This window comes from Eutrigla gurnardus (genome assembly GCF_963514095.1).
Source record: "Eutrigla gurnardus genome assembly, chromosome: 3".
NCBI lineage: Eukaryota > Metazoa > Chordata > Actinopteri > Perciformes > Triglidae > Eutrigla > Eutrigla gurnardus.
The window spans coordinates 11,799,283-11,822,722 of NC_139917.1; the positions used below are offsets into that span (position 1 = coordinate 11,799,283).

Below are 23,440 nucleotides of genomic sequence, written 5' to 3' on the forward strand. Positions count from 1 at the left end.
GATGTGACAGCAAGTACTCCAAATCGATCATCGAGTGAATCGACCGCGGCTCCGATCGGATTTCGTCTGTCACAATGGACGGCAAACAAAGTGCACAGAAAAGGTAAAACATGATGTTCGCACAATTATTTATGTTTAACCGCTAAACTAAAAGTTAGCAATGAAAAAATTAGGACTTAACTAGTCACAATGAAATAACCATGTAATTGTTACCCAGTTTATACGGCTAGCGAAATGGCTAGCTAGCAACGTTAGCAAACATTTCCAACCTTTTTTCTCTCTCATGTCTCCCTTTAACTCTTTTGTTTCGCAGTGTCAAAATAGCCGCTGGGGCCGTAGTTTGCGTCGAAAGTGAGATCAGAGGAGATGTCACAATAGGTAAAATGTTTCACTTTCCAAGTATTGGATTTCTAGACTAGACACAATTTGTATTTTCTATTCTCACGTCGGATTTGGATTATTATTCGTTGTTTCATCAATGATCTTTTTTTTGTCAGGTCCCAGGACGGTGGTCCACCCAAAAGCTCGGATCATTGCAGAGGCGGGCCCCATCGTGATCGGAGAAGGGAATTTGATCGAGGAGCAAGCTCTGATCATTAATGGGTAATTCAGGATTCCCTGTACATTCATAATCTGTAGGCTCGATCACTGTTCCAAATGCACAGTGACTAATCTTTGCATTTGGGCTGTCTCTGTTTTGAAAGTATTCGGAACTGCATCATGATAATGACGAGCTTGTTTGTTCTGCTTTCCAGTTACCCAGAAAACATCACACCAGAGTCTGAAGTGGAGCCAAAGACAATGACCATTGGCATGAACAATGTGTTTGAAGTTGGCTGTGGTATCCTTTTTGACTCGCCTGACCGGGCTCATTCGATTTCAATAATCTAATAGTGTAACCTCTTCATGAATACTAACTACCAAAAAGCAATTTTGGCTTAGCTGACAACCAACAGTATCGCAAGCACTGAAAATTGGGGACAACAACGTGATTGAATCCAAAGGTAGGATGTGTGTATCTTTATTCAGCTTTTGTGATTTTTAACTTTTTGTATTGACTGCAGTGCAGTGTTATGAGGTTTTCTAATCATCAAATAAAAGCAAACAACTCACCATCTCTAATGTCCTCTACATTGTGGTCTAGCTGACGTCGGTAGGAACGTAATCCTTACCAGTGGCTGTATCATTGGAGCCTTCTGTCAGGTCAACACCTGTGAAGTTATACCTGAGAACACGGTCATCTACGGCTCTGGATGTATGAGGCGGGTTCAGACGGAGAGACCACAGGTACCGCAGCCGTCCATTACATTTTGTGCTTCCAGCTGGATCATTAAAATGTGTTTTTCTTTCTAGTCAAATGTTTGTTTGAGTAGACCTTGGGTTGTATTTAACTTTTTTGTCAGACTGATTTGATACATTTTAGACTGTATGTAATGTTTTTGTTATTGTTTTTTCATTAAAGCAAATGGTGATTTAAAGCCAGAGCTGATATGAAACTGTAATTTGCGATTCACGATATTCTCCTGTTAATCATATACAAACCTTAAATTGGCACTTAAACAGACTGGAATCCTTTTACATTGTGTTATTGCATTACTGATAATACTAATAATCTTAAATAAGATGATCATAAATGGTAAGCTGCAAAATAATTGCCCTTCTTGGCACCATTAAAGTTGTCTGAATCTGAATAAGGTCTCCCTGCATAAATACAGGAAATAAATTAAATGTATTTTTAATCCTGTATTTTTAAAATCAAGCTCCATTTTTTTCCTTCTCTACCACGATAACAAGTTAGACCGATTTTTTCAAGTCAGATGATATTTACACTTATTCTGAGAATGGAAACTCACCACAATCAACTTATTGTGAGTGCATGTTATCGTAATCCTCAATAAAATTACAGCTACATTGTCACGTGCCACTACAGCCAAAATGACATAATAGCAAGTTATCTCAATATGCCTACATTAAACATGACCGTGATATACTGTACATAGCAGGAGATCCTTGGTAAACAGGAGTCTCCTGTCTGTATGTCCTTGAAGCATTTATGTTATGTCTGAGAGCTCCTAGGTTACATAAGTATTAAAAGCAATCATTTTATTCAAGCTCTGTGCAAAAGCACACTGAAATACATAGTTCATGCAAGCTAAAAAAGTTCAACATCATATTTACACTGTATGTTCCAATGAGATGTTTTACATTGCAGCATGTATGAAACGCTGGACACCAAAAGTTTAACAAACTGTACCTGAATATGTAACAGCATTGCAGCTTCTCATACCAATTGGTATTTTATTCATCTACTCAACTTGTGCATGAAAACACATTTTATAGTCATGGTTTTTCAGGTCTAATGTGGTTTAGGCAGTAGAGTTTTCAGTTCAATATTTTCGAACATTGCCAGTGACTTGAGTTTGAAAGCATTTTGATAAACGCAACTTCTAAGTCCTCCCCTTATTAAAATGTTTGTACCGTCCTCTTTACAGCCGCAGACTCTTCAGCTCGACTTTCTGATGAAGATTTTGCCAAACTACCACCATTTGAAGAAAACGGTTAAAGCTGGCCACACTGCTAGCTAAAATGTAACTTAATACTGTAAGTTGTAACTGGCTAGCAAACCCACATTTAAACAGATCCTTCTGGAAGGAAGCTTGAATGTATAGAATTATATAATATGTACCTAGCTTTATTACTATTTTGTCATATTTTCTACTCCAACAGCTGATTAAGCATTTCATCTTTATCTTGCTGCGCGGATGTACCTTTTCTATTACTAATTAAAGAGCCTTAAACATGGTGATGTGTGCTTCATGTACTAATTTATATAATTTCATCACTAGGTTGTAAATGGTGCAGTTAAAAAACATAAGAACTAATGCTCACTGTTCATGGATTGTACGTTTCAATACATTCAGTGTTTATAGTCACGCTTAGACCTGCTTTATAATAAAACCTTTTACAACACAGGGCATGCAAGTATTTTTTTTACTGTTTTTCTACATGAATTCCACATAATACCCAAATGTTAGCATTTATGTAAATGAAGCAATGAGACGGTGCCCTGTAACAGCGTCATTTATTAAAATAAGTCCAACAAGTTTGTGTATTTTCAACCACTAAGCTGCATGGTGCTGCAAAGTGACACTTTAAATACTCTGAATTTCCACGAGAAGTTATGTCTGAGATGTTTCATGCTGATGAAACCTCAATATGATGCACAACACAAGCCTGTCTTCTGCTATTACTATTAAAAGGATGGAAGGTTGCAATCAGATGAGGACTGCTGCCCTTTAAAATAAAAGCTTCCACCGACCCCTTTGCAATATACTAAATAAAATGAAGGAAAAATGTATTAACCCACTTCAACCACATTTACAGTAAGGTGGCAGCACCCCCTCTGGGATGGTGGTTTTGGTAATTCAGTGTCCTTAAATTGTTCTGGTACTCAGTTTTCACTGATCAATAAACTAAAGGATTCCAAAACTTTGTTGCTATTCACTCCATGTAATACAAGATCACTGAGAGGAGAGCAAATAAAGGAAAACTAGCTAGTTTTGACAAAACAAATGGCCATGAAAAAGTCTTTATATTGTCAGGTGTCCCAGGACTCCCATCTCCAGCCATCTCTGGCTTACAGATTCCTCAGCTCCTCTGAGGGCACAAGGCAGCGAGGGAAAGGATCTCACTTCTTGACAGGAACGCCGTCTGAATAGTCCTCCAGTACGCCTGCCAGATGGTTGTTGTGGGTCTTGAAGTGTCTCTTCCTCTGCCCACCTTGCTTCTTCCTCTTATGAACTGGTAACTGCAGGGAGCACAGAAAGAATAAGCACTGATTTAGATGCTTGATTAACAGAGTACATATGTCAACGCTCAGTGTTAAAACCTTAATTTCTGGTGAAACACATTAGGACAGAAGGGGGGCTTGTGGACACTGACCACTTTCTTTGGTCCTGTTTCTTGCATGGAGGAGATGCCTTGTTTCTTCAGGTACTCCTCAATCTTCTCTTCATCTATGGAATCGACCGGAACGCTCCTCCACAATTTCTGGAATTCTGCAATTGCAAGTCGTTTTGTGATTTTGACCAAACGCACTAGACAACAAAACAAATATACAAATGATAGAAATATATAATTACATCTCCAAAAGAAGTTAACATGTACGTGTGAAAGTAAGCTGCAAATAAACATGATAGGCAAAGCGGACTTATGCTCACCTTCGTCAACCGTGAACTGGCAGTGCTTGTCGTTGTAGAATAGGATCTTCTTCTTGTCTGGTCTCGTCACAAAGATGATCTGATCCCCCAAAGCCTGAGAACGCATGAGAGCTCAGGTTTCTGCTCCTGTGTCCTCAACGTTCACTCAGCACACAAATTTATGTCCCTTTTATTAATAATTAACACAATGCGCAGTATAAATTAGGGGGCATCTTTGGACTTTTTGTATTGAGTGTTACCTTGATGGCCTTGGCTGAATTGGGCAGCCCCTCCTCCACGTCGTCCAGCAGCACTCCTCCCAGGCCCAGCTGGTCGTGTTTGTCCAGCAGCCTCAGCAAGGCTTTTTTGTCCTTCAGGTTGAATTTGGGCTTGAAGCCGTACGTCCCATCCCGGACGTCAATTTTTGGGTTGTTGACCAGGGCCTGAGAACGTCAAGGGGTAGATGTGAGCTTCTAGTTAAGTAGTAGACCAGCTGGGAGATGTGTATATGTATTTAAACAACTCTGTTATGTAAATAGTTTGTACATTTATATGATTCATGGGAACATCATATAATGACATAATAAACACATAAATTACTTACAAACCTCAATTCAAACCCTAAATAATTTAATCCAATTTGCTGTTTGAGATGTTCATATTGATATTGTAGTGTTATTCAATAGCATCAGTAGCCAATTTAAATTAATGGCGATATCTTCAGACGGAATTAATACATCTAGAATGACAGTCTATAATTCGAATTGCAGAGTCAAACGCAATAATGTCAAAATAATTTAAATAGGGTTTTCACACTTGAGTTGCTTGAAACTAATGAATAAACAGTTAGTTAGTCAGTTAATACGTGAAAAGGGTAGCTTGTATAACAGCAGAGTAGGTGCACATGATCTGACAGCAGATCTGGTCCACTCGTAAATGGTGACAATTAGTGAATGCAGGTGAATGCTTCATCACTGAGGAGGCAACCTAAGACAGAATCTGTACAGGTACTTATTGCATTAGGACCGATTTTTTTTTTCATGCGCTGGTTAATTTTGAGGTTTTGGACTATTTTGCTTCCATATAATCTTCTTTCATCTACATTTTGCTTAATTGGAAAACCTGTAATACAAAACAAACTGTCTTAATGTAAGTAATCGCATATTCACCTCTAGTATATTTATGATACATATCTTTAAAGGCCGTTTAGTCAAAATCAGCCTGAAATCTCCACTTTAGTAGCACTTCCACCAAACTTTCAAGTTTCATTCCCATCTATATTCTGAAGGTTAATGCAGAGAGGTTTGTTCATATATTATTCATAGCCTGATATATTGAACATGTTATTCATAAAAACAAACAAAACGAGAGATCCAAAATTCCTTCTGTAAAAACCTTTGACTAATATGTAATAAAATATCCGATTTCTTTTATGAACATTAGCATTTATGTAATAGGATAATGCCTCATCTGCACATCCATACCATTTCAGAAAACTAAAAATACAAACTATTAATTGATTTGTGAAGAAATTATAAATGGGGGGGGGGTCTAATAACCCCTTAATGACCCTTAAGAAACATGAACACACCTCAGTCATGAGCCACTGTTTCTGTTTCATGCTGATGTCAAGAAGTTTGGTCTCATCCAGAATCTCCTCGAGGGTCAGGCAGTGTGTGTCGCCATTCTGATGCCTTGTCTGAGATAAAGGAGAAAAAAACATACACATTCAACAAGCATATAATCTTCCTCAGCGCTCATTTTAAAATGTAAGCCATTCTTAGCTGCCACCCTTGGCGTGGGTTTCAGCTAAATGTCTGCAGTGATTTTGCACCTTACATCCAATTGTCGGGGTATTTTACACGGTGCATACTGTGTGTTCAACAGATGGCAATAAAAATGCACACATTAAAAAGAGAATCTGTCAACTTGAGTGTGCGAGTTCTGCTGCGAGGGATGACTCAAACAGCTAGTGACAGGCCCTGGCTGCCTCTTTGCAGTGTCACAGCATGATAAACAAGCTGTTAACATACCAAAAGAAAGAGACGGACTGATTAAACACACACACACACACACACTTTTTTTAAGCTTCGATGGAGATGACGACAAGCTTAAAATATAGCAACTAAGTAAATGATGTGATAGCTTTATATACACTTGAACAGTGTTTGTGGACTGAAAGGCACCTTTGTCTGAAACAGTGCTCATTTGCACAGGCAAAAACTTAAAACCTCCAAGATTAAGGCTACGTTTACGTTTTAATTGTCTCACAAAAAAATGGGAATGTTTTTCCTTCACGTTTTAAAAGTGTTTAAAAGTGTTGTGCATTTAGACGATGTTTTGGAAAAGATACGCAGTGCCAGGCCACTAGTCCAGTGAAACGTTGCAATAGAGAGCTCTTCCTGAGGATTTCACTCTGGAACACGATTTCAAAGGTTTTCTTTTGCAGCTCCTCAAAATGCTGTTGTCGTGTAAACAAATGGCCAGAAAGTAAAAATAAATTTGCGTATTATGTTGAAAATGTGGTAAATGAGACAGTTCCCTCAAAATATACCTCTTACCTGTAGTGTTATTTTTTCAATCTGGATGGTTGTGGTGTGAGTTTGGGTGAACTGTCTCCTCCACTAAACTGCTTGAGAATGTTCCTATTTTAGAAGGAGGCGGCTTACCTTCATATAATTGACTATCTTGGCCAGGCAGCCAAACTTGTACCCAGAGCTCGTCTTGATGTTAAAGTTGCCATTACTTGACTCTGTTGACAAAAAGAGAAAGAACCTTATTTATATTAGAGGCAGACACCAGAGGATTATATAGACAGACACAAAACCAGCATAAGACAAAACTTAAACATTATTTTCTATGGAGGTTAATCTTTATGAGTCTGGTCAACAAATCCCATGAAAACACTAAAGCCAACAATGCAATACAATAAGTGGCACTCAGACTGAAGCATATTTGCTCCTGATAAGTGTTGAAAAGCATCACAATAAATTTGTGAATCAACACACATTTGGTGATGAGTATTTATGGCAGCAGGACAGTGCATCATGGGATCGACTCAGAAGCTTGCAGTGCCACAAAAGTGTGACTCATTTACATTTTTAATGAAAACCAACTACATCAATGGAGCTCTATTGCACAGAGGAAAAAGACGCACAAACTTGATTTGGATTGTTGTTAGTATTGGTCTTTTCATGGGATTTTTTGAGATAAGAAAAATATATCATATCATCAGCCTTATCCTTAAAAATACTGCAGGGGTCGTATACGAAAAGGAATCTGCTAAGAATGATTTGAAGTCTGGCCAGCTGGTGCTATTCTCTGTTGGAGTCCAACAATGCTGCTCCCCCCTTCAAACTGTCTGAGGTCTGGACTCGGCACTCGCCAATCAAAGCAGAAAACAGACCCTGACTCATGAATGATTCATGGTGTGGGCGGGAGCTTCTGTTGCTGTGAGCTGCACTGTGGGCAGGACCCTGAAATTGTGACAGACCGCTTAACGAATGGTGCAGAGGCAGGGCTAAGAGAAAAGAGCCAATGATGGAGAGGAGCCCCGTGCTGTTTGGCTGAGACATGAAGAGCTGCAAGGAAGGAGTGGCGGAGGGAGAGAGCGAGTGCACGAGCCAAGTGTGCGCGAGAGTGTCGAGGAGGAAAACAGGTCGAGGAGTGAACGCGGAGGAGGGAGAGAGTGGAAGACAGAGCGATAGGTGGAGCACCCGCGACAGAAGAGTGCATCTGTTGACGTGCATCTTCTAGAGACTGAGCCAGATACACAGGTGAGTCTGCAAATTCTTCAGAATGGCATCATCAGAATAATGCGTTTGTTTGCCATCAACACATCATAACAATCCACAGTATGAATCGAAGCTACAGGCTGTAGGCTCTTGTTGATCTCACTGTGAAGCTATCATGACTATAAGGGTTTTTTGGTGTGTAATCCAGCATTCATAGGGTGAATCATACATTTTTAAATGCAGCAGATCTTTTCATGAAGCCAATTCCATCTGCAGGAAATCTAAAATTGCACATCACCATATCTAACAACTATGTAAAATGTAATTCAGACTGTAACAATAACTAAGAACTAAGAGCTTTAGGAGGCACTTGTAATATTTAGGCCAAGAATGAGCAAGCACGCAATGGATTAAATAAACATGGATTTCTGTCTGTACAATTCCTGCGAGTATACACATCAGAAACTGTGTGTCTTTCCTTGCCTGTATGGCTACTCATATGCATCCTGTGTTCGTGGAGATGCATGACTCGGTGCAAACTACAGCTCTCAAGATAAATCAATGACCGACAGCTGTGAGGAGCAGGCTAGGGGCATTAAGAGTGCATAAGTGTATATGTGAGATTGTGTCCGTTAAGAGAGTGTGTAGCCAGACAGCAATATATGATCCTTAGATCCTTAAGAGCATGGATGGGGTGGGGCTCATTTGGGTGAGATACCAGATGCTGAAGGGAGCCAATCTGTCATTGTGTATTTGACTGCTCTGACAAAAAAAAGAAGTATAGAGACAATATGTGGGAGGAGGGGGGGGGGGGGGGTGGGGGGGGTGGGTGGGTTGTTGTCATGATAATCACTTGAAGTGAAGTTGATATTATGAGCTGTGTCTGCGATAAGGGGAACGCCAAAGAGGGAGTTAAGTTGAATAAACTGAGAAGAAAATAGCCACAAAAACATGCAACAGATTCTCTACATATACAGCCTCGGTTATGCTTCCGCGTAGTGATCACGCAACGGCCACGCAGTTGCTTGGAGACCATGATGGTTCTGCGTAGGGTTTACGTGTCGAAATGCAATTCAATGCCACACCGGTAGAGGGCGCTACGTTTTTTGTAAAGACTGACCGACCGACCGAGACTCTTAACGTATATCGTCGTTAGCCTCGTATAGCCTATTTGTTTACCTTCTGGCTTTAAACATCCACACTTTTTCAGTGTTTTATTTCTTTGTGCAAAAGCGACAAGGTGAAAACAATAAAAGTATTAAAAGTTTAAATGGCGGTGTTTATGAGTGGAAACCGGAAAAGCGGTCTCCAGCGGATGTAGTTAGCGGACCAATCACAGCCAATGCCGCTGCGTTGGTGTTGCGTCGCCTCGACGTGCGTCTAGGATTTTTGGGAGGTGCATGTCAAGCCCTTGCGGTGGACGTAAGGGGGGTCCGCAAGGACGTAATGGGTCCGTAAGCCCCCTTGCGTTGTGTCGACGCGGAAGCATAACTTGGGCTTTACCTAGCCCAGTTTGAATCACACCGGTAGTAGTGCGTTAGGAAATGACCCAAGTGCCAAAATACACTGAGTTGAAAATGTCCTCCTGAGACAACTGAAACCGCCACAATGGGTTTGAATCACATCTGCGTCAAGTAACATGGAAAAACCAAGTTACCACCACACAAGGAGCATTTCTCTCTGCAAGGGCACCAAAATAAATTCACAAATCCACAAATCTATGCTTCGTACATGAAAGCGTCTGTTCTTACACAAAGTTAGCTCCATTGAAATTATTGGAGGAGAAATACACAAAAATGCAACCGTACAGTGTTAGCTGAAAGAGAGACTTCTGTCCCTCTTCCTCTACTCATTTCTGTGGTTCACTCAAGCAATCTGGGTCAGCTTCCTTGGTCTCAGTAAGTGATGATAAAAATGTGTGTGCATGTGTGTTTCGAGCATGTGTGTGTGTGTGTGTGTGTGTGTGTGTGTGTGTGTGTGTGTGTGTGTGTGTGTGTGTGTGTGTGTGTGTGTGTGTGTGCATGTGTGGCAGAAATACTGGCACTCTTCCCTGAGGATTTTAAAATGGTAGGCTTCGGCTGAAAATGTGAAAGGATAGTGAATATTACAAAACATCTTTGACTTCATCATTAGCTTGCAGTTGCTTAGTCTCAACATTTTGGTCAGGTGTTGGCTGAAGGCCGAAAAGTTGCAAACCAAGCGTAGATGCAACATTTCTTGTGGAGCCTTCCTTTTCTACCAGGCTTTTAAGTCTACTTTTGTTCTGAGCAGATGGCCTCAGTAGGGTTTTTTGCTTTGTTGCAACACAACCCTTTGCTCTAATAACACACTGTCTTCTCATTTATTAAACAATTATTTCTCTAGTTAGACTACATACTTGTCAAATAGTACATTATCTGTGTGAAACTGAAAATTAAATTCAGGCACACGATCTGCAGATTTTATAAAAACATGTTTCCAGTACTTTGATTTTTTTAATGGTTCTCTCTCCATGGAAACAAGTAGTTTATAACCACTGCTCTCTAATTCTGTTCTCCCTCCTGCTGCCACCGCCTCGCAGCGAAAACCCAAACTCTGTCACAGGCATTAACAATCTGTCTTTCTCCCCGTTTCCAGAAATCATGGCCAACATCACGACCACTATACACCCAAGTAATCTCCCATGGCACCCAGAGGCGGTCCCTCTCCCCCGTATCTCCATGCAGGTCCAGGAGGTTTATCCTTTCCATGATGGCTGGAACGTGGCTTGCTTCATCATCCTTCTGCTCTTCATCCTCACTGTTGTGTCTCTGGCTGCCTTGGCTGTGCTCTATGAGCTACTGGACTGTGGGTGCTGTGCCAAAGGGAAGACACATCACCAGCTACAGGAGGAAGGGCCGGGAGGCTGCGGCAAGCTCATGACCAGCATTTGCAAGGAGCCGGAATCCCGCACCGAGGTGGTATAGGGGCAGCGGGGAGGAAGATGAGGAAGAGTAGGAATTCGGGTTTCAGTTCTGAACTGGGCAATTCCACAGCTTTGACCCTGATGCCCTGAGAACTCGAAGTGCCCAATAGTGGTTCAATTGCTCACAGTTAAGAGGAAGGCAGGGAAGAGATCAGATCAGGTAGCAGGGCAATGTAAAAAATAAATGAAGGAGAGAGTTTGTTCCTGATTTGGGGTGAGTCTCATTAGCTATTCATTACAGTTGGGAGGGAGTCTTCACACATCTACATTCACTACCACTTAACACACCGGGCTGACCCTGAAAGCCATATTTAACACCAAAAACAATACCAGAAGAAGCCCAGAGCACATGAGTAGTCTACTAACAATAGTGCTAGAATTAGTGCTCATAGCGTGGCCATGATAACATAGAAACTAATATCAGCTGGTTTACAAAAAACAGTATTCTTGTTAAATGACATCTGCCATGCGAGCAATGCCCGTATCTGTGAGTCAGCCGCAAATGAACTTCTATGAGATGTGGTAAACGGTTCTATAGAGACAGAAAATGCTGCCAAATCTTAAGACTTCAATATTCCAGTTTCCAAATGGGACCGGATGAACAAACAAATGATTAAGCTTACTTGGACAACATCATTGCTTTGAATAGAGCCTGCATTTCACTGTTCTTTAGTAACTTGTATGCCAGTGTTGTCAAAATGTTTAGCATTGCAACGTTATATCTCATGACACGTGACACTTGTTTGCTGCACATTGATGTAATTTATCCTGTCAACTTGAGCACAATGTATGATTTCATAGGCCTAACCACAAACACCTAATAAATTGTCAATGAATTATGTACCAGACTTTTTTCTGCAAAGAGAATACACATTTAGTGACCTTTTCTGTTCGTAACCATGACAACTTATTTTTGTGAGCAGAGCGTAGGTGGAGGCAGGATAATTATTTCAACACACTAATTATGGTGGCTAGCAAGATTTGTTGGCCTTTTTTCAATAATGGCTGAAGAAAATGAGTTTCTCTCAGTATGTACAGTCAATCCCTCCCCGATACACTTGTGAAAGTTATTATTTTACTCGTGTAACCTGTGAAACGTTACATAAACCAACAGGACCAGACAAGCTAGCAGACTACTTTGCTGGGAGGCGAGTAGGCAGGAGCTCTGGAGAGGACAGTTGGCTAGCTAGCTAGCAGAGCTCCCGAAATCGTCTCCTAGTGGAGAGGAGTGAGGCAGAGGGACCATTAGGCCAAGATCTGCTGCTGGCCTCATTTTCTGTAACCAAGGTAGCATGAAAGCATGATGGGCAAGTGAGTTAAGTACCCAGCCATCCAGTACCTAGCTTGTTAATCCCACCATGATTTTGTGCTACACTGGTTATAGATTGTGAGGCCAGAGGGCTGGTGGCCAGCAGAAGTACTGTGAAGACTTAAGCCCAAGTTATGCTTCCGCGTTGACACAACGCAAGGGGGCTTGCGGACCCCTTACGTCCTTGCGGACCCCCCTTACGCCCAACGCAAGGTCCTGACGTGCACCTCCCAAAAATCCTAGATGCGCGTCGAGGCGACGCAACACCAACGCAGCAGCATTGGCTGTAATTGGTCCGCTAACTACATCTAACTAAACGCCGCCATTTAAACTTTTAAAAGGCTACTTTTATTGTTTGCACCTCGTTTTATTGTTTGCACCTTGTCGCTTTTGCACAAAGAAATAAAACACCAAGTTCTGAAAAATTGTGGATGTTTAAAGCCGGAAGGTAAACAAATAGGCATTGAATTGCATTTCGACACGTAAACCCAACGCAGAACCATCATGGTCTCCAAGCAACTGCGTGGCCATTGCGTGATCACTACGCGGAAGCATAACCGAGCCTTAAGTTAGGGCATATAAATATTTGGATGGCGATCACTCTCCTGCAGAAAAGTCACAGAGACTTGAAAAGAGAAATTTCAGCGATGGAGAGAAAATGTTAGCCAGCAGCAAATTACAAAATACATTTTCTCTTCAGCTCTTTCAGTGTTTGGCCTTTTAGCAACATTTTCTCTCCATCTCTCCAATAGTTCAGCAGAAGGCTATGCTAAACTATTAGCAACATTTTATGTCCATCTCTGAAACTGCTTTGTCATCTCAAATGTATGCAAAATCGATTCTGGCACCCAACAACACAGCAAAAATGAAAGATTTGGTGTAACTTTTGCCCACTACTGTCTGTTTATTTGTGTTTGGCTTCAGTGTTTTCTTTCTTCTTTCTAATGAATGAACTACCATAAAATGAGTGTTATTTTCTTCAATATAAGATCTTTCAAATCAAACATCCTAAGATATGAGTATGAAGTTGTAGTCTTGTAAGCGCATTTTCAACATTTTACTCAAATGTAGCTTAAACACGTCATTGACCACACAGCCATATACCAGGTTTCACCTAGCCTTGTGTTGACAGCAGTTAATGTTGTGTTCATCCCATTTGGCCTCATGATGGCACTGTTGACTCACTGTTAACTATGAATAAATACAGACAATGATGCTGACCGTCTCTTTAACACAATGATGCAGCACCTGAGTGTCAGGTATACTGCAGGGCAGTATTTTCTTTCATATCGGAGGGTTCTGATGACAGAAGTCCTGGATATGAAAATGTACCTGAGGCTACTGATTTTTTAATTCAAATAATTTGAAAGCAGAACTGGAGCATGAAAATTACAAAACTAGATCAGACGATATGCACTCTGAATTGAACAACGGTCAAGATACCAAAGTTTTCAGAACTTGGTGTTTTTTATATACATTTGTATTTGTTACATTTTGTTTTATAAAAAGTTGTGTAAACAATGTTTAAGTAAAATCTGATTTTGCCTTACACATAAAAGAATGATCCAAGTCACTTCACACAGTGAGGCATACAGCTTATTAAAGAACTAGTTTCAGATCAGTGTTCTCGACTGCACAGTGATCCTGCATGTCAGCCACAATATGGCTTCCATCCACAATCAACTTAAAATACCAGTAAGAAGCAATTCACTTAAAGAAACGTCAGAATATCTTTTTTTAAGTCGTTGTCACTTACCAGCACCATGTTTGGACCCAGAGGAACCTTCCTTCTCAACTTTGGGCTTCTTCTTCTTGTGTGATCCAGTGTCCGAGGCAGCCTGTCTCTTCTCTACAGCCGGAGTGGAAAGAGCTCTTTTCTTGAACAGTTCCCTCTCCCTCAGTAGAGCTGGATCCATCCTGGCTGCCAGGGCACAAAAACAGCAATGATTCTATTAAAACAAAATAAAGCAAGCGATCCATTAGAAAAAAAAATCTCATATCAACCAGATACTTTTCATCATGCGGTGAAGCGAATGAAAATAATCAAACTGTTTTCACATCGGGGTAAAAACAGGTACCGATACGAACTGTAGACACAGGTGGATTTAACTGTTTGGGGGCTCTGGGCTTAAAATGTGCTGTTGAGACCCTCAGTGACACTGCCACCTCCACTCTCTGTGTATTGTATATTATTCCCACACAGAGACCATAACAGTAGTACTCCTATGCTGGTGCCACTGGCCCGGTGATTTCAGTGTATTGGTGGGTAATTTGATTTCAGAATAAGCACCATAGGAGCACAATATAAAGTAAACGGACTGACAAAGGACTCCTTTACAAGACAAGGCCCTCTGACAATCAATGAGCATCAGCCTTTTAGGACCCCTGGGGTTCAGGGGCTCCAGAATATGGACTGGAAACGGTCTAAGCTTATTGGGCGTGAAGGTGTCCATAGCTGAGCTCTACCTTTGTCTCACAGCACACAGCAGCTTAACTGGGACGACATGTAAATACAGCATGGCCACGACTGAGCAGCGTCCTCCCACCAGGTTAAACAGGCGTCAGAGAAGAAAAGGCACCGAGGTAAGACCCCCAAAGTGTAACGTTAGGTTACCAGCTAACTAGATAAATCAGCTAACGTTAGCATTAGCTAGCTTAGCTCCTCTGCCAGCCGGGAAACAACTAACTAGTTAACATAACGTTCGTCGGCATTGTTCAGATAGCCTGACGTTGTTCCTTTGTTGTGATAACGTGAAACCCACACACTAGCCACGGCTAACGCTGTGTACTTCACCAAACGTCCATGAATACTTTAGTTATTTTGATAACAACACGGGTAAGCAAACGTAACGACACAGCCTGACACCTGGCACGTTAACGTTAGTTAGCGTTAGCTTGCCGATTTGTTCAACGTGATCTTGGTTAACGTTACCTGAGTTTTTCCTGCTCTCAGAGAAAGTGAAGGCTTAGTCCAGGAGGACTATTTAATTACGGAGGGTATCGAACAGAAGGAAATGCTTCCTTCGATGAATACACCGCTTTAACCTCTCCCTTCAACGATAATCTACATTAACATTAGCTAAGTAACTTCATACACAAACATCTCTTTTTTTTCTTCCTCTCATGCTGCACTTCCGTTTCGTGTTCGATTTGTCGGACATCGACAGTGAATCCTCGGACGACGTCATCACGTCATCACGACAGAGTAGCTTTATCAATAAGGTCTTAGGTAATGGTATGTTAAGAAATTATACGTGGGCTATTATTACGACAAAGGAAAAACAATTATTGAGAACAAACTATTAAGGGGATACATAACGAGAAATACTTCACCTATTGAATGTGAATGGATGGTTTATGGTGCCACTGAAGAAAGATAATGGCTTTGAGGAGTTCAGTACAATTTTATGCGTTGTTGGTATCGTAGGTTATCACACCTCTTATCATACATTTTTAAGTATCCACAAACAGGAAATGTTGGTTATCTCCGGGGAGTAAATGGCACAAGGGAGGGGCGCCACTTAGTGGTTTATTGAGTTACTCCATCACACGCCCTTTTATTTCGTTTTTTACATCCTGAACATTTATACAGTAGGCACAATTCATATCACGCTTCCAAGGATAATCGAAAAAATAACCAGATTGGTTGTCTGAAAGTGGAGATTTTTAATTGTATTTTTTAGAACTTGTCTGTTGTTGCTGAAAATTAATGTACGATTTGAAGGGAAAGTATGAGCCTTTCTACTTGGACTCTCGAGTTGAAATAAACAGAAAGGCTGACTGTATCTCCAAGCTCAACATGAATGCCTTTTTTCAGTGCAGAAAGATGAAAGAGAAACACATGTGACAGACATATATTTCTATTGGACACAGGGCAAGAAAGAAAGAAAAGAAAGAAAGGAACTAATTGTGTGTTGATGTGCTGCTATATTTATAAAACTCAGATGACCGCCACCAGTGCACAGCTTTCACGCTGCCCGGTCAGTAATATCTTCGACATACCACGATAAACTGGTGAAACAACTTCGCCTACCATTTCAGGTTTATGTGTTGCATCTGCTGTTAAAAAATACACCAAAATGTATCATGTTTCATCAGACCTCAGAATACTAAACTTAAAAACATAAAAGCATCAAGGCAATAAATAAAACATCTGAAGTACATCAAATAAAGTGCAGTAAGAGAGCTGTGTTTGTTCAAATAAAATACAAACGTGACATCTGCAGTTCAATCACGTGGAGACTTAGAGATTGCAACCATGAAAATGTGTTAGAAGGAACGCTGTGGCTTTGCAGTATTCGAAGGATTAATGTACAGAGTTAAGATGTGAGGGCCTTACAGCACTTTAAGCCCATTGGTGTCCTCTGGCATCCTTTCAAAGAAAAACCCCACTCCCTAAAGGAATTGACTATTATTATGTGCCTATAGTGCAACTTTGGCCACGGCGGAGGCTCTAATCTATTCTGCACATTGATCGATAAATATGATTCAGCCTTACTTGTCAGTGCTCACTGCATTCAAAGATGTGCCATATGGGAGGCTGGAGCTGGTGGAAGTTCAAAACAGGCCATAATGTGCACACTACAGAGGCGGCTGTTATGAAACCGAGTACATCAGCTCATCCAACTGAAGCCGGACTTCGCTGAGTGGAGAGCGGAAGGCAACCCCACCGCTGGGTAATCAAGTGAGAGAAGAGGTGAGATAAGGCCGCCGTATAACCAGGTCACCAAAGCAAATAGAGAGCTAAGCACCCAGGAGCAGCAGAGCGTGGAGTAGAAGATACAGTAGAGCCGGACAGCCGTGTTCAGCTGAAAGTGTAAGAGGCAGGGAATAGATGGCATTTTTTTTTTTTTACCAAATGAGTTCTCAAGTCCTGCATACGCATAAGCTTCCACGCATAGATTAATTGGCGAGGGATTTAACATAAAAGATGCTGCCTCATGTGATTCAGGCATTATGCAGTGACTCATTTCAATGTTAAAGCCTCTTATACACAAAGAAGTGTCGCACAGCTTTATGTTTTCTTTGTGAATTCAATTGCTTGCTGAGATGAGGTGCATTGAACTTTTTGTTGCATCGTGTTTTCTGAATCGGTCTTTCACGTTCGGTGGGCTGTCATGTTAAAGACCTGGCTTCAGATCTGAAGCATTTCTCCTTGACATTTTATTGGAACTCAGATAATCTGCTTTACCCGTGTGGCTGTGGAAAAACAACCCACCAGATTCCACACAATCAGATTCTGAATAAAGTGATCAAATAACTCAAATGAAATCCTGATTGATACGTATGAGATATCCTTCCAGCTGTTACAAACTACAGTGTGAAAAAAACACAACTGAAGTTTGCTTTCCTGTGTGCAGACAGTATGCGGTCTGATTATCCCTCATGCATTTGTTATAATGATGTAAGCCTGTAAAGTAAGCTAACAGCTCTCTGATTACTTTAGATGTGAATTCTCAGTTTTAAAAACCTTGCCAGAGTTTTAGGGATGTGAACATTCGAGTAGGAGCATAGTTGTGTTAGCTGGATATTCTGGTCCAGACTCATCTTATCTTACATCCTCCATCTGTTCCTGGGCCTTAATATCAAAAGGCTGAGATGTCGATATTAGAAATCAGTATGACCTCTGGTGTGTTTGTGTGAGTGGGTGAGTGAGCGGACACAAGTCCTTGGTTGTGCTTATTATTCTGAATGTATGTTCAGTCCTCAGATAACAGATATTACAGGAAAGTATTTATGCAGTGGCACCGCTGGGGGGGTGGGCACGGCCACCCTGATACAATCGCTGCACACTGTACTCCTTGAATAAATATTATCACATTTTTGTAAAAAAGAAAAAAGCAGACAGAAGGGACTACAATATGAAGGATATATTCTGGGATGTCAAACTAATTCAGCAGTAAAAAAAAAGAAGATAAAGATAGAATCTAAAGCCTCCAGATCAGTGTAAACATGAACCAGCACATCATCTGGAGATCGAGACAGAAGACATTAAGGGACAACACTGCTCCTGTAAAGCCGGGTGGGTCTTTATTCACTGTTACATCATTAAAAAGCAAAGCAGCATGTGTCTAACTTAAGTAGCTTCAGTAGTTAGCGTAGCATAGAAGATGTGCTAACGTAATCTGCTAATGTTAGCTCCACAGGTGTTTACGTAGAAACGTAAACGTAACCTTCCTTAACTCGCTGAAATAGTTTATACTTTTATAAGCATACAGCAATTCTTGCAATGCAGCGTTGGTTTCTGGTGTGCCACCCCAAGACTTTCAGTGGCCCCGTGTGGCCGCCCATATGAACAGTTTCTGGGGGCGCCACATACTTCCGACGCGGGTTCAGAGCAGGACGTAGAAACGGACATCTGTTCATCCGACTTTCAAAATCTCCTGCGGATCACAGAACAAATTAGCATCTCCAAAACTCCTAATTAATGATTCAGCAGGCCAGTCAAAGAAGTGAGCCCACATGAATGATTAAATATGTGCTAACCTAATTTAGGGCCTAATCCATAATGAATGAATTACACTGTTTAGTCATAGCGGACAGAGAGAGTAAGAGAGAGAGAATGCAAGAGTGAAGGGGGAGATTTAGACATCAGAGAATAGCGAGACTTGTGAAGTGACAAACAAATTATTCCGCTTCGGGAGGCTCAACCTCACCATTACTTCAACTGCAGCCACTTTCGAGCCACAACAACGCGGGGCCAAGTCAAGGTATAACCACGGCCAATTAGACCGCCACCGCCACTGTGGAGTGAAGTGAACTGGATTAGATTCATTTTAGCAGTCAGCGTGTGCTCTTTATTAATCTGCGGAGGTTTAGCCAGCTGTTTTTCACAGCTAAAACTGTGAGTTGGTCATTTATTAGCAGGTGTCAAGAGGAAGGAGAGGGAGTTGGTGAATCGTGTACTACAGTAACAGAGAGAGAGAAAGAGAGAGAGAGAGAGAGAGAGAGAGTCAGCACTGTAATTTAGAGGTGAGGAGTAATATCAAAGAGGAGAGACAAGTGAAATCCTGGAGCTGCAGCCAACCAGTGCAAATCCCTGTGGAGGAGAAAATCTCAAAGTGACAGCTTTCAATTACAACGGTATGAGAAACAGTGTGTGTGTGTGTGTGTGTGTGTGTGTGTGTGTGTGTGTGCTACCTGTCAGCACTTCTGGGCTTCACTGACAGTTCGATGTCACAGTTTCCGAATTGAAACGACCTCATGTGCACACACACACACACACACACACACACACACGGTTTCTTTCTCCTTTCCGTTTGTTTCGCTCCGGCTTGTTCTCACATTTGTCTGTGCTGTATTCTCAGGTGTCTGGGTTGAACTGCACTGCAAAAATGGAATTTCAAGAAAGTAAAAAAAGCCTTGTATCAAGAAAAAAAGTCTTATTTTTTGTCCAAAAAGAATATTAATCTTGTCAAGCAAGTTTTGCATTAGAAAAAATATCTCATTTTAAGAAAGTATGCCTTACTTTTTCTTGATAAGATATTCCAGCTAATTTTGAGCTAGAATGAACCAGAAAAAGAGTATAAAAATGTTTTACGATCAAACCCAGCGGGGCACCAAGATTATTTGCCTTATTTTAAGAGTAAGACCATTTGCACAACATCTCAATTCAAGAATGCCATGAAACAAGGACAAAAGTTTTTATTATTAATATTTTCATTTTCATTACAGGACAGTTGCTTGGTGAGATTGAAAACCATATGGGATATTATGCTGCAAACCAGCTGCAACATGATGTTTAGTTGCTATGCTGCTACAATAACTGATGTATTATTATTTTGATAGTGAGGTTCAAATCAAAACTGGCTTTTCAATCTGTTTGATTATGATGGATCTGGAATGCAGAAGTGCCCTTTTTTTTTTGGATGTTGAATTGAGCAATTGTATTGCAAAGTTAATAAAAAAAATTAACTGGGGCGGTCGGTGGCGCAGTGGATAAGGCAGCCCCCCCATGTACGGAGGCTCAGCCGGTGGCGCAGTGGATAAGGCAGCCGCCCCATGTACGGAGGCTCAGCCTCGACGCGGAGATCAGTGGTTCGACTCCCGGCCCGGCCATCTCCTTCGCGCATGTCTTCCCCCTCTATCTCCCCTTTCCACACTGTCTCTCTCATAATAAAAATAAAAAAGGTGTGCATGGCACTCCAGCCATAAAAAAAAAACTGAGAAAGTTCTGGTATCTCGATTTAAGACATCACTTTTATATTTGTTATGCTGTTTTAAGAAATTATGTCTTATTTTAACTACTTTTATGCTCATTATCAATCCCAGATTAAGGTGTAATTTCTTAAATTAGTAAAGAGACTTAAATTCTAATTTTGAGTAATTTAATCTTGAATTAGTGTTTTTTTCATTGCTTGTTTTAGAAGAATTTGGATTAGTTTAAGATTTTCTGTCTAGTTTAAAGTCTCATTTTAGTCTTTCGGAGCTAAGAAATTTGGGCTTATTTTAAGAATTGCTTGTCAAGCAAAAAAAGCTTACCCCATTGGCAGATTTTTTTGCTTGATACAAGATAATTTGATTGAATATGAGAATATTTTACTTCTTTCTAGAAGGGCTGTTTTTGCAGTGTGCTGTTGGACCTAAACCCAAAGAATAAGGAGGTAGGTACTGGACACTGGAACTCAATGTACTGCTGTGTAGGTGGATGTAATCTGTGCCGGTGAGTGTTTGAGAGGATGCGACGGATAAATATGGCAGCCTTTACTTAATGGAAGTAAAGGCCAAATGTGGATAAAATCTGAGCAAGGGGTATGTCATATTCATTAATTCACAAGGCTTAAAAAAAAAATAGAGACACTTTATAGTTAAACAGGAAAACAAAATTAAACAAATATATATAGGACATATCTAATTTGTGGACACGCAGACATGCACCCATATCACCCCAAAGTAGTGTGCTATAGTCTTCACTCTCCTGGGAAGGCTTTCCACAATGTTTTGGCTGCAAGGATTTGTTCCCATTCAGCCACAAGAGTATTAGTGAAGTCGGGCAGAGATGTCGGGCGATAAGGCCCCGCTGCCAGTCGATGTTCCACTTCATCTCAAGGGTGTCGGATGGGATTGTGGCCAGGCCTTTGTGTGGACCAATCAGGTTCTTCTTTCCCTCCAAAATCATTTCTTTCTGGAGCTGTGTGCATGACATGTTGAAACAGGAAAGAGGAAGCACATTATTGTTTAAAATATCTATTTATTGTCTAAATACAACTTAGCTGTAAAGTTGACCTTGAATTATGAAGTTAACTTTGTTTCAGCTTCACACCAGAAGCCAGGTGGATCCAGATGCAGTAAAGTTGCTGCTTGCGGTGCTGCGACCACTTCCTTCACTGGTCACCTGTTGTAAGTGTGAGTAACGTTACATACATGTGTCATCTAATAATGTATTTTCACAGTCATAGTTTACCTCAACAGTTATACTACAAAATGCTACTTTCTTGTAGTGTGATATGTGTATCAATACAACTGTAATTCTAGTTGATGTATAGATGATATTGGTATGAAAGTAGATCAAGGTTCTGTGTATTCATTTTGTGAACACATTCATATTCATGCATAATCTCAATTAGATATTAAAGCCCATTATAAGTTTCTACCTTGAAAAGGGCAAGTGTCAAATGCTTTTACTTTGATTGTAATGCAATCATTTTGTCAGCAATGATTTTCGGAATGGAGCTTTTTCAATGACGGTGACCACAAGGTGGCAGTAGAACAGCATTATTTCCTGCTGCGGCCTGCGGAGTGACTCATGGAGCCAGAGGAGCTGCAGCCTCTCAGACAGACAGGAGAGATGAAAACAGCCAAACCTGCCGCTCTGACCTCAGTCTTAAGGCTGCAGCTCGTCTGCTAACCTCTCCGAGTGGGAACCACGCTGCGGCTGCAGAAGCATCCAGATTTCCTTGTTAAATATAAATAGAGAACAAAGCGGCTCTAATAGATGAGACGCGGAGGTCTGAAATGCTGTCACGCTCTAAACCAGGCCAGCAGTCGGTGGCTTTGTTCAGACACTTTCCAGTGTGCCCTTTCTTCAAACCTTTCATCAAAGAAATCAATGATCTAATTTTGACTGACTGGCGAGAGGAGCGCTGGTCAAGCCGAGGCGATGCTTTGCTAAATCTGAAAATTTAAAAGACAGAAGAGACGCCTCTTAAGGATTTCGAACAAGCTCACTTGCTGTGAGGTGGCTGGTGAGGCATCGTTATGTAAGGCAGCACAGACACTCAAGGATGGGGCAGAGTTTTTGTTGCCGAGGCAGTTTTCAACTCTTCTGTAGTTTGTAGCAGAAATAATGAGTCTTATAGGGTTGTGAATGTGAGATGACGAGCAGCATAAATGCATCATCCTGCTGTTTATGTAACCCGGAGATGGGGGGTTTTCATGAATATACAGCAAGGGTTAAAGGCTCTCCCTAGCCTTTTCCAGTGGTTTCCTCTCAAACACTCACATGTATATATTACTATACGAGGACCTTCAAGGAGTATATTCATTCCCTTCGCTTCGTTCTCTAATGTCAGCCTTAATCAGTAAATGCCAAACAATAATTCTCAACCTAACCATGCGAGTGCACATACATCTGTGTGTTTGTGTGTGTGTGTGTGTGTGTGTGTGTGTGTGTTTGTGTGCTGCTACCAGCTGCATGCATGGGTTCGTGTGCAGTGCGGCTGTGTGGGTGGCACCCGAGCGCGTCAGGACAGCCAAGTGAGACGAGTGTGTGCCGTCCAAAAACCTGCAGGGGCAGGCTAATCCTGGTTCCTGATGTTAATCTGAGTATAGAGCTTCTGAGGGCATGCTGACACCTGATGGTTTGGAGGTCAAAGCTGTACGTGAGTGTGTGTGTGTGTGTGTGTGTGTGTGTGTGTGTGTGTGTGTGTGTGTGTGTGTGTGTGTGTGTGTGTGTGTGTGTGTGTGTGTGTGTGTGTGTGTGTGAGTGATGCTCCTACTGCCCTTTCCAAATGTCACAGAAGGGCCAACTCCTGAGGAGCGGGCCCATAATGTGGTCCCACACATTACGTGCGTGCGTGTGTGTGCGTCAAGATAATTTCCCCTATTAAGCCCTTCAAACACATCATTTCCACTGATGTGTGTGCTTGTGTGTGTGTGTGTGTCTGTGTGTCTGTGTGTGTGTGTGTGGACACGTGTTTGTGTGCAAATTTCTGTCTGCTGGTAACTTTCTATTTTGCATCCCATTTTCTTATTGCATCTTTAATAACTGCCGTCCGCAGTACATTGCATTCACAAACAATGTCTTCAAAACAAC

General features: G+C 41.3%; 3 protein-coding genes across 5 annotated transcripts; 2 read left to right on the plus strand and 1 right to left on the minus strand.

Moving 5' to 3' along the window:
- The first annotated feature begins 12 nt into the window (after positions 1-12).
- LOC311009215 (dynactin subunit 6-like) lies at positions 13-2,802 on the plus strand. 2 transcript variants are annotated; one of them, XM_084003240.1, is made up of 7 exons: positions 13-103; positions 314-378; positions 498-603; positions 756-841; positions 957-1,004; positions 1,145-1,312; positions 2,341-2,375. In XM_084003240.1, the coding sequence occupies exons 1-7, from the start codon at positions 75-77 to the stop codon at positions 2,358-2,360; spliced, it is 522 nt and encodes a 173-aa protein (XP_083859366.1). In that variant the 5' UTR covers positions 13-74; the 3' UTR covers positions 2,361-2,375. The 2 variants fall into 2 exon arrangements, with proteins under 2 accessions (XP_083859366.1, XP_083859365.1); XM_084003239.1 differs by lacking the exon at positions 2,341-2,375 and adding an exon at positions 2,493-2,802 and having other exon boundaries at positions 14-103; positions 1,145-1,287.
- A 263-nt stretch (positions 2,803-3,065) lies between these two features.
- Positions 3,066-15,319, minus strand: gtf2e2 (general transcription factor IIE, polypeptide 2, beta). 2 transcript variants are annotated; one of them, XM_084003225.1, is made up of 8 exons: positions 15,119-15,319; positions 13,943-14,107; positions 6,869-6,951; positions 5,791-5,898; positions 4,460-4,642; positions 4,221-4,314; positions 3,943-4,058; positions 3,066-3,808 (listed from the first exon to the last, which is right to left on the minus strand). In XM_084003225.1, exons 2-8 carry the CDS (start codon positions 14,100-14,102, stop codon positions 3,689-3,691), a joined length of 864 nt encoding a protein of 287 aa, XP_083859351.1. In that variant the 5' UTR covers positions 14,103-14,107; positions 15,119-15,319; the 3' UTR covers positions 3,066-3,688. The 2 variants fall into 2 exon arrangements, with proteins under 2 accessions (XP_083859351.1, XP_083859352.1); XM_084003226.1 differs by having other exon boundaries at positions 13,943-14,135.
- On the plus strand, positions 7,742-11,885 carry smim18 (small integral membrane protein 18). The gene is made up of 2 exons (XM_084005701.1): positions 7,742-7,975; positions 10,550-11,885. The coding sequence occupies exon 2, from the start codon at positions 10,555-10,557 to the stop codon at positions 10,876-10,878; it is 324 nt and encodes a 107-aa protein (XP_083861827.1). The 5' UTR covers positions 7,742-7,975; positions 10,550-10,554; the 3' UTR covers positions 10,879-11,885.
- Positions 15,320-23,440: the final 8,121 nt, after the last annotated feature.